The sequence below is a fragment of the Rhinolophus hipposideros genome (genome assembly GCF_964194185.1).
Source record: "Rhinolophus hipposideros genome assembly, chromosome: 18".
NCBI classification, from domain to species: domain Eukaryota; kingdom Metazoa; phylum Chordata; class Mammalia; order Chiroptera; family Rhinolophidae; genus Rhinolophus; species Rhinolophus hipposideros.
Window position 1 is genome coordinate 8,185,498 of NC_138064.1, and position 11,904 is coordinate 8,197,401.

Below are 11,904 nucleotides of genomic sequence, written 5' to 3' on the forward strand. Positions count from 1 at the left end.
TTGTCCTTTTTTTTCCCTTCACGTAAAAAAAAAAATTTTTTTTAAAAGTATTGCTGAAAATTTCAAAAATATACAAAAGAAGAGTTGTTAATGTGCTGAACCCTCATTAAATATTACCCAGTCTTAGAACTTATCAACGTTTTCTAACTGTGGTTCATCTATTCTTCCAAGTTCCTGTTCTTCTATGGTATATTAAAGCCAATTTCAGACATCATGTCCTTGTACCCATAAATACTTCAGTATGCATCTCTGAGAAGGACTTTTTTCCCCACAATCTCCATGCTGTTAGCATATCAAACAAAATTGACAGTTTCTTAATATAGGACTCTCCATATGGTAGGATTTCTGTCCATTTAATAGAGCAAACATTTTTTTAAACTTCACAAGTTATGTCATAATGGGAGAAAGGTTTTCTTTGTAAGTGGAACACATTTTTTAAAAAATAGGCTTAGATCTCACAAGCTCTTTTTACTTCATCCATTTTTTTCCTACTTATAAAGCTCCATATTCTTTAAAATTCAGTTCTAATTGTTGTTTTCATAGAGAGGAATAGTATCAAAATCACAGTTATTTTTAATGGGGTAAGGTGTATTAATTTTTTTAAAAAACTAGGAATTTCTAAAATCCTGTGTCTCCACAGTGGCCCCTTAACCCCCAATTGCTCTGTAACTATCCTCCCCCAGCCTCCCCACTCAGATGTCTTCATTGCGTCATGGGAGTTAAGGTTATGATCAGATGGTGGGAGTGGGGGTGAGGGTGAGATAATTATTTATAAAAGTCATATATTTTAAATTACCAGTGTTTCTTTATAATTAGGAAAAATGCTATTTTAATTATGGGGAATGGGAATCTAGGGAGAAGGAATGCTTAGAGGGAAGCTACTCATCTCCACACTATCCTGGTACTTCCAAAGACCTTTCATTTTATGTTACAAAGATACAGTAGTTAAATAAAAATAAACAGGGCAAATTAGAATTTTTTTTTTTGTACAGGACCGATTCCTGCAGGAAAGGGAATGGATTAGTATCTAACTACTTAGTAATTTTTTTAAACGTCAGAAAGTATAAACTATTCTGGTTCCTCCAGGGTGTTTCAGTAAAGACCAAGTGTACCTGGATGGCATCCTGCAAATCCTTCGATACAGACAGACCATTGACTTTCATCTGCTGACTGCCCTGGGGAAGGTGAGTGAGACCAATGGCACAAAGTCCCCAAGCACACCGGGTCGGCATTTCCTCTAGCTCAACTTTATGATTAAATAAAGTTTAATCATATGATTAATGATTAAATAAGACTCAGGTTCCAACTGTTTTTACTTTATTGTTGGAATAACTTTCCTTTATGTGATAACAGGAGGGAAGAAATGTGGCTGTCATAGAAGCAAATTGAAAAATTTCTTTGTGGCCAATAAAGAGATAAAGACGGAAATAGGAAATTTAGGAATATATTGTAGTTTTTATTTTTATATACATCTTTTTCTAAAGCATTTGAAAGGACGCTGTAAATGTAACACTCCCACCCTTATTGCATCAGCATGTATTTCCCGAGAATAAGGATATTCTCTGACATATGATTTTCTCTTCTTTTTCCAGTTCCACTTACTTTACTTTTTTAAATTAAATTTATTGGGGTAACTTTGGTGAATAACATTATATAAATTTCAGGTATACAACTTTATCCTTCATTGTGGACTAAATTTAATCTCCTTCTGTCACCACATGTTTGACTTCCATTACCCTTTTTATTCTCTCCCCAAACCCCCTTCCCTTCTGGTAGCCACCATTCTGTTGTCTGTATCTATGAGTTTGTTTGTTTTGTTTGTTCATTTGTTGCTTTCTGTTTTATATCCCACATAGGAGTGAAATCATACGGTTCTTGTCCTTTTTTTCTGTCTGACTTATTTCACTTTGCATGATATTCTCAAGATCCATCCATGTTGTTGCAAATGGCAATGTTTCCTCTTTTTCTATGGCTGAGTATGTTCCATTGTGTGTGTATGTATCACATCTTCTCTTCCCAATCATCCATCAAAGGAAACAGGTTGTTTCCATGTCTTGGCCACTGTGAATAATGCTGCAATAACACAAGGGTATACAACATGGGGGTCTTTATGAATAAGTGTTTTCAAATTTTTCAGTTAGATACCCAGAAGAGGGATTGCTGGGTCATATGGTACTTCTATTCTTAATTTTTTGGGGATCCTCCATATTGTTTTCCATAGTGGCTGCACCACTTTGCATTCCTACCAGCAGTGCAGGAGGGTTCCCTTTTCTCCACATTCTCTCCAACGCTTGTTACTTCTTGTCTTATTGATGATGGGCATTCTAACAGGTGTGAGGGGCCATCTCATTTGCATTTCCCTAATAGCTGGTGACGTTGGTCATCTTTTCATGCATCTGTTGGCCATCTCTATACCTTCCTTAGAAAAGTGTCTATTCAGGTGCTGTGCCTATTTTTTAATTAGATTGTTTGTTTATATTTTCCCATTTGGTTTGTTGCCCTTTTGTTTTGTTGATGGTTTCTTTTGCTTCGCAGAAGCTTTTTAGTCTGATGCAGTCCCATTCATTTATTTTTGCTATTACTTTCCTTGCCTTTGGAGTTAAGTTCACAAAACTCCCCCTGAGACCAAGGTCTATAAGTTTGGTGCCTATGTGTTTTTTTCTTCTATGTATCAGGTCTTATATTCAAGTCTTTAATCTCTTTTAATCTATAACAGCCCCCAAATAATCTGGATTATCAGATTGTTTCCTTGTAACTAGATTCAGGTTTAACAGTTTTGCCAGGAATACAACATAAGTGAGTTGTGTATTTTCCATTGCATCACATTAGAAAGCACATAATGTCATTTTGTTTCATTATTGGTGGCACTCTATACATTATTGGTGGCACTCTATACATTATTGGTGGCACTCTATACCACTTAGGTAAGTTAGTTACTACCAGATCTCTCCACTGTAAAGGTACCTTCCCCCCCCCATTGAATTAATTAGTAGTCCATGGAGTGTTACCTATGGATATACTGTTCCTTAACAACATTTCAAGAAATGGTTTTTTTTTTTTTTTTTTTTTTTTTTTTTTTTTTATTAATTAATTTATTTATTAGTTTCAGGTGTACAAAACAAGGTAATACTTAGACGTTCATCATTTATATCCCTCATACTGTGAACCCCCCTCCCCCCATCCACTATCCCTCCGACCTCACACTGAACCATCACATTATATATATAAAATTATAGTTGGCATTCATTAATGTTTAGCTTCTGATGTACAATGCCATGATCAGGTATCCACAGTATCCCTGAGGTGGTCTCCCAAATAGGACGCATGTCCATCGGATACCCAACAAAATCTTTACAACATTATAGAATACCTTCCCCAAATTAATTTTCAAAAGAAAAACCCTGAGGCCATCTTGTGGTTACCAGCTGCTTCCAAATCCCTTTACCTTTCCCCTTATCCCCAACCCCCTCCCACACACCCATCTAACCACTCTCGGTTTTTTCTCTGCGTCCCCAAAACTGACTCTGATTAGTTCATTCACATAGTCTTTTCTTTAGATTCCATATATAAGTGAGATCATATGGTACTTGTCTTTCTCTTTCTGACTTATTTCACTTAACATAATGTTCTCTAGATCCATCCATGTTGCTGCAAATGATAAGATTTCCTTCTTCTTTATGGCTGCGTAATACTCCATTGTATAAATGTACCACAGCTTCTTAATCCAGTCATCTACCGATGGGCATTTTGGTTGTTTCCATATCTTGGCTATTGTGTAAAGTGCTGCAATAAACATAGGAGTGCATACAGATTTTTGAATTGGAGTTTTGGATTTCTCCGGGTAGATGCCTAGGAGTGGAATTACTGGATCATAGGGTAGTTCCATTTTCAGATTCCTGAGATACCTCCATACTGTTTTCCATAGTGGCTGCACTAATCTGCAGTCCCACCAACAGTGCACTAGCGTTCCCTTTTCTCCACATCCGCGCCAGCATTTGTTGTTTGTTGATTTATTGATAATAGCCATTTTGACTGGAGTGAGGTGGTATCTCATTGTGGTTTTTATTTGCATTTCTCTGATGGTTAGTGAGGTTGAGCATTTCTTCATATGTCTTCTTGCCTTCTGTATGTCCTTCTTAGAGAAATGTCTCCCCAAGTCCTCTGCCCATTTTTTAATTGGGTTGTTTGTTTTTTTGGAGTTGAGTTGAGTAAGTTTTTTATAGATTTGTGATATTAATCCCTTATCAGATATATCATTGGCAAATATCTTTTCCCATACAGTAGGATCCCTTTTTGTTTTATTGATGGTTTCCTTTGCTGTGAATCAAGAAATGGTTTTAACATCCACTGATAATTTTTGTCCAAATCAGTTAGTTACCATGTTTCACCGAAAATAAGACCTACCTAGACCATCAGCTCTAATGCGTCTTTTGGAGCAAAAATTAATATTAAGACCAGTCTTATTAATTTTTGCTCCAAAAGATGGATTAGAGCTGATGGTCCGGCTAGGTCTTATTTTTGGGGAAACACGGTACTACAACTGGTGGCAGCAAAATAGAGAACTTTGAATTCTGTTACATTTCACTCCCCTTTTTTGTAGTAGTATTCTGTACTTTTTTTTTTTTCTGTTCAACCCTTCCAATGGCTGCTGCTGTGTTTTTTAAATGTCTCCATGTTTTCTGGCAAAGTAAAATGTTCTGTGCTCATCTTATACTTTTCTATCCAAATCTGAGATTAGCTCTTTCTCCAAGGAAGCTTTGATTTCTTTTAGTGGGAAATCGTGTTTAGAAAACAAGATCTGAGCATTAGATGTGCTCATTGCTACTGGGTGCTGATGCTTCAGACCTTTTCAAGGAGCAAATCATATGTATTTCTTTTAAATTATAAGGGCATTCTAATTTAGATCAATTCCACAGGTTCTTCCACATCCTCATTCCCATTCCATGTGTATCTCCCTCCTCTTAAAATGAGAATGTGAATGTATTTACCCATTCTCTCCTTTAATAAACTAAGTATGGCTTAAGAATTGCTTACCACACAGTATCAACAACAAACCCATTTTCATTATACATAGTGGTGTAAATACTCAATAAAATAATTTTAAAAACTAAAAACATAAATAAAACTCCATGAAAAACAAACATAATATGAACATAATTTCTTTATCTAAACTCTTCCTACTGAACCAGGAAGAATACAGATCAGAAAACAGTAGTATTTAAAGTCAACCATGTTTTGGAATTTAAAGTTGCAAAGATAATTTATAGAACTTAAAAAGTTCACCTCTAAACTTAATATAAATAAAAACCTGTGAAAGATTGGGTTCTTACACAGGCAAATGAAAGAGATGTGAAATTCTAAAAAATACTTACAAAAATCCAAAATAAAAGAGAATTTAGCACAAAACAAATCATTATATTTCTCAAATTAAATAGAAATAGGAACCTAGTATTTCCTTATGCTGAGTTTCCTAATTTAATAATATGATACTTATATTTTAGCTATTTTCTTGATTCTTTTTTTGAGTTAGGAGATTTGTTTAGGTTTAGAGTCTCTCTCTCACACACACACAGTTATGTAATTTCTAGACAAATTGAATAGGTCTAAGATAGATTGTTAAATCAAATATTGACTTCTGATCTTTTTTTTAATATGGTCATGGTATGAGGAGGCAGATAAATACATTCTTATTTAACATAGTAAAGGAAAAGAAGCCACTGATTTTTGTTATAGTATTAAAATAATTTGAAAAACAGTTCACATAAAGTTTTACTTAAGACCCAGAGAAGAAATTGCTCTTCCAAATGTAACAGGTAGTTACGTTTAAAATTGACCCATCTTCCTTTTTCAGGTTTCTTATGAAGACGTGGATCGCTTAAAAGGATTGGCAGTTACTGAAAACATGAGGGTCCCTCACTTCCTACAGGACCATGACCGCTACATGGAACACTTGGAGAAGATCATGGAAGTGAATGAACTGACCGACAGGGAACTGAGAGATCTCATATATTAATTAGCATTCTTGCAAACCCGGCTAACGGGTATCTCTGTGTATATTACCAATTAGGTGCACTTAGCACCAGCAGATTTATAAAAGAATGACTGTTTACAAGAGTTTTCTGAAGAATGATCTGCAGTATTCAGCTGAATTTTAGGTTAAGTACAAACCTTAAACTCTTTCCCTAAAATGTTTCTACAGGCTGTAAGGGCAAGTTACCTGTTTTCATCTGAGTCAGATGAAAATACCACTGCTGAGTGTTTTGAAGAATCTTGGTCAAACTGAGCGATAACCTTCTGCCTGAGCACCAAGACCAACTTCACCTGGAGAGTGAATTCCAGGGCCTTTCCAACGCCAAGGTTATGGTTTATTTGATATGTATGGTAATTATTCTCCTTTGGAAATTTAGTTTTGTTATGCCCCCCAAAAACTAGCTATACCTAAGATTCCTTATTTCTCTTTCGTTAAGTAACGTTAAGAGGGGAACAATTTGAAAAGTTTTCATTAGTTCTTTATTTTACATCTTATTTCACCCTACCAGTTTATAGGAACTAGAGAATTATCTCATTTTCTCCAGTTATCCCTTCACTAAACTCTCTCTCATTTGCTGAAACATAATTGTACTATAAAATTTTAACCAAGTTTTAGGTTAAACTTTCCCTCACTGTCCCTTTGTATAAATGGTATATACAAGCTCCAGAGAGGTTTATCTACATAAATTAAAATAGTTGGGGAAGAGAGGAGCTACTCATCTTTTTATTAAGTGGATCAACAAACGGAATGGATAGACTGATCAACTTCACGTACGAGCTGGATGGTGACTGGGTAGCACCTATAGCAAACTTGACCATGCTCCGGAAAATGGAATTTCTGGGCGGTGATTCCCACTGATAACTGGCCTTGTGATATTGGCTCAGTCTGAGTTTCAAAATCTTTGATTCCATCAACCCAATAATGTCACAGTTTGAATTTCAAAAATGAGAGTTCTACTTTGCTACATTCTCCTGCTAAAAGCTTATACACCTAGCGTTGTAATTTATCAGTTTTGAGATATACTTGCATATATATACTTGTGATCAAATGTTCTTTATAAAACATATTTTGATGAGAAAGAATACTGCCATAAACACCCCATTCAAAATTGCTGCTGTAATTTCTATCCAAAGCTATCTGAGAAATTCTCTTTACCTCAATTCAGGCTTAAATATGGTGCTAACACTGACAGATGTATATTGCAAAGCCTGGTCCACATTCATGCTAGGAAATGATTTTAGGAACTCTTTTGCAGGCTAGGTTATGTGATTTTTCTCGTTCACAAATCTAGAAGGGCATGGCTTGCAGAAGAATGTGTGGCAAACAGGATATACCCTAACTGGTACCTGGCAGCTCTGGGAAGGCCATGCATCTTGCCCTTGACAGTAGTGGGCCAGGTCCTTTGCAGCATTGAAGGCCACCAGACATGTGCCATGCTGCCTGCAGTGTGGCCTACACACCTGTCTGCGGGGTTGGGGACACACTGACCAGCACTGACCAGACACTGGGAAGCTGTTCTTGACCTCTCAAGCATTATTCCGTCGTAGCGCAGTCATCCAGTTCCGGCTTTGTGTAGTGTTTCCTGCAAATCTTCAAACTTGTCAAAGACTGTTGTAAAAACAGTGTCTTATTAACCGTAATTGAAGTACAGACAGAAATGGCAATATTCATGTCCTGTGACTCACGCCCAAATGCTTGTAAGTTTAACCTGTGTAGGTAATTACACTGCTGATCTTACATTATGGTTTAAATATAAAGAAAAATCGCAGCAGCCTTAATTTCCTATTGGTAGGATTATTTGCAGTGGTTTTAGTCCCCCAATTTTAAAATTGATAGTCTCTCTTTATCAGATTTGGAAAAGGAAAATTTTTCTTGCCTTATTACTACTTTGGTGTAAAAAAAAAAAAAAACAAACCAAAAAAAAAAAAAAAAACCCATGAGCACTATCCAGACAAAAAATGACTTTAAATCACAGTGATTCTCTTAAGATATTTTAAGTTAGTGATGAAGCAACAATAGTTTCATATTAGCAGAAATACTTAAAGAGTTCTGAGCTTTAAAAGTTGGGATTGAAGATTTAATTAATGTTTATTCTCTTTCCTGAAAGAGCATTAAGGTCAGTTATTTCCCCTAAAATAAAAGTTTTAATAAACAGAAAATTGTAGCAGCAGTACTTAAGGGAATAGTTGAAGATCATATTTTAATTATAATACGATTTGCTCTAGGCTGTTGGTTAGGATTTCGTCATTTTTCCCCCATAATTCTAACATGTAGTTGTATCAAAGAGAAATTCTGATGAACTGTTGGTTTTCACATTAGATGGGATTCAAGGTAAAATTGTTTGCAAACATAAATCCATCGTCTTCATTTCTTTATATTTTCATCTTTATAAAAGTGTTTAAAATTTGTATGGCTGGTTTTGTAAATCTTTCGGCATTTTGTGTCTAGATGTAATAGAAATAACACTGAGGTTCTCAAATGAAGTATGTGGATATATGTGCATGCAAACTTCTGTTCTTTGAAAACTTAATTATATTTTTATTGTGGTATTTCTGTTTTTTTTGTGTGTGATAATTATTGAAAGGACCATCGATCATGATTGTCTTCTGGTATCTTTACTTATAGAGAAATACGACAATTGCCACACTCCACCCTTCCCCTGATTAGTTCAGCTTGTACTCTCATGGGGTATAAGGAGAAGGAGAAAGGAGAGAAGGATAATCTTGCCTGAGTTTATGTCCCCTGTTAATTGAGGAAACTTTTATGCAGAACCTATTAAGCATAGTCTGTGCTGAGTGCCAGAGAGTCTCTGAGGAGGAAGACAAGAGCTGTTCACAGTCCTGTGAGAAAGAGTCACAGGAACAGAGCAGGTTACAGCACAGCCAGTCCCGTACCTCAAAGTGCTACAAAGGAACGTCAACCATAGTAAATGGCCCTGCTCAAGTGTGTGAAGCACAGAGAGAAAGATCACTTGCAAACTGGTGTTCAAAATTAAAATAAGAAGGTACATAGTGAAATCTCCTTCCCAGCCATTATTCCCACAGTTCTCCTCCACCAGAGATAACTACTATTTTCAGTTTTTTATATAACGTAACCAGTTTATGCCTATACAGGCAAATACAAGTATATACTCTCCTTATCCTTCATCCTTTTTCACAAAGATAACTATTAACAGTTATGCACATGTTTCTATTTCCACTTAGTAGCATATCTCAGGAACAAAATCACAAGCCATAAAAGAAAAACTAGACTGGACACCTTTAAAATTAAATACTCATGTGCTGCAAAGGATACTGCCAAGAAAGTGAACAGAAAACAAAAGTTAACAGAAAACCCACATAATGGGAGAAAATTTTTGCAAAATGTGTATTGGCTAAAGGACATGTATTTAGAATATATAAAAACCACTTAAAATTCCATTAAAAAAATGCCGAAAGTTCTTCAAATTGAAATTGAAAGGCTGCTAATTAGTAACCCACTGATAAACATAAGTATACAGCCAAATTTAGAATACTCTAGTATTGTAATATGATGCTGTTTTAATCATATAACCCTAGTGTAAAGGTTAAAGAACAAGAGTATTAAAAATAACTATAATAATTTGCTAATAAATATACAATAAGAAAAGATGTAAATTGTGACATCAAAAATGTAACAGGATAGAATTTTCGTATGTCATTGAAGTTGTTATCAGCAACTGTTACCTCTCTGTTTTATGTAAACCTCATGAGAACAACAAGGCAAAAACCTACAGTAGAAGCACAAAAGACAGAGATAAGGGACTCACAGCATATCACTATAGAAAATCATCAATTCACAAGCAGAAGAGGGAGGAAGTGGCTGGCTGGATTTTAAAAGGCCCAACTATATGCTGCCTACAAGAGACTTCAGCTCTAAGGATACACATAGGCTCAAAGTGCAGGGATGGAAAAAAATATTCCATGAGAGTGGAAACCAAAAGAGAACAGGGATAACTATACTTATATTAGACGAAACAGACTTTAAGCCAAAATTGGTAACAAGAGACAAAGAAGGTCATTTTATAAGGATAAAGGGGTCAGTTCAAGAAGATATATCATACATATGTATGTACTCAGTATCAGAGCACCTAAATATATTAAGCAAATACTACCAGATGTGAAGCGAGAAATAGACAACAATGCAATAAAAGTAGGAGACTTCCAATATCTCACTTTCAACAATGGAAAGATCAAACAAAATCAATGAGGAAATACTGGACTTGAAGTACATTTTAGACAAAATTGACCTCACAGACATATACAGAACATTTCATCCAACAGCAGCAGAAAACTCATTCTTCTCAAGTTTATGCAGAACATTCTCCAGGATGGATCATATGATAGGTCACAAGAAAAGTCTTAGCAGATTTAAGAAGACTGAAATCACACCATGTGTCTTTTCTGACCAAAATGGTATGAAACTAGAAATCAATAACAGGAGGAAAACTGGAAAATTTACAAGTGTGTGGAAAGTAAACAACATGTTTCTGAACAACCAACAGTCAAAGAAGCAAAGGGAAATAAAAAAATAACTTGAAACAAACAAAAAATGGAAACAACATACCAAAAATTACAGGATGCAGCAAAAATATTAGGTTGGTACAAAAGTAATTGTTTTTGCAATTATTTTTAACCTTTTAAACCGCAATTACTTTTGCACCAACCTAATAGTTCTAGGAGGGAAGTTTATAGTAATAAATGTCTACATTAATAAAAATATCAAATGAACAGCAACCTAAATTTACACCTCAAAGTACTAGGAAAACAAACTAAGCCCAAAGTTAACAAAAGGAAGGAAATACAGATAAAAGCAGAAATAAATGAAAGAGAAGAAAAATCAAAAAGATAAATGGCACTAAGTTCATTTTTTGAAAAGAAAGAAAACTGACAGAACTTTAATTAGATTAAGAAAAAAGAATCAAAATCAGAAATGAAAAAAGACATTACAACTGATACTATAGAAATACAAAGGATCATAAAAGACTGAACAAATGCCAACAAATTCAATAACCTAGAAGAAATGGATAAATTCCTAGAAACATGGAATCTACTAAAACTAAGGAACAAAAGGAAAATCTCAACAGACCAATAATGAGTAAGGAGATTGAATCTGTAATAAAAAAATCTAACAAAGAAAAGCCCAGGACCAGAGGGTTTCCCTGGTGAATTCTACCAAACATTTAAAGAATTAATGCCATTCCTCAAACTCTTTCAAAAAATTTGAATAGGAAGGAATACTCCCAAATTCATTCCAGCATTACTGTGATAACCAAAACCGGAGAAGGATATCACTGCAAGAAAACTACAGGCCAATTTCCCCGATTAATGTATTCTCAACAAAAATTCTTAACAAAATACTAGCAAAACGAATTTAACAGAACGTTAAAAGGATCATGACACCATGACCAAGTAGGATTTATCCCAGGGATGCAAGAATAGTTCAACACACACCAATCAATAAATGTAATGCATCACATTAATAGAATGAAAGATAAAAATCTCAATAGATACAGAAAAAGCAGTTGACAAAATTCAAAATCCCTTCATGATAAAAGTTCTCCAAAAACTGGGTATAGAAAGAAGCAGCTCAACATAATAAAAGCCACATATAACAAGCCCAAAGCCAACATCGTGCTCAACAAGTATAGGTTGACAGTTTATCCTTGAAGATCAAGAACAAGACAAGGACGCCCACTCTCATCCCTTCTATTCAACATAGTGCTGGAAGTCCTACCAGAGTAATCAGGCAAGAAACAGAAGAGGCATCCAAATAGGAAAAGAACTGAAATTTTCTTTATTTGCAGATGTTGTGATTTTATATAAAGAAAATACTAAAGATTCCACTAAAACAAA

General features: G+C 35.0%; 1 protein-coding gene across 5 annotated transcripts in view; it reads left to right on the plus strand.

Moving 5' to 3' along the window:
* MATCAP2 (microtubule associated tyrosine carboxypeptidase 2) overlaps positions 1-8,580 on the plus strand; it is a 33,576-nt gene extending 24,996 nt beyond the window's left edge. For 4 of the 5 annotated variants that reach the window (XM_081079164.1, XM_081079165.1, XM_081079162.1 and 1 more), the window contains 2 exons: positions 1,087-1,184; positions 5,852-8,580. In XM_081079164.1, the coding sequence (XP_080935290.1) occupies positions 1,087-1,184; positions 5,852-6,013 (260 nt within the window). In that variant the 3' untranslated portion in view covers positions 6,014-8,580. The remainder of the gene's footprint in view (positions 1-1,086; positions 1,185-5,851) is intronic. The other variant, XM_081079163.1, reaches the window with a different exon arrangement.
* The last annotated feature ends 3,324 nt before the right edge of the window (positions 8,581-11,904 follow it).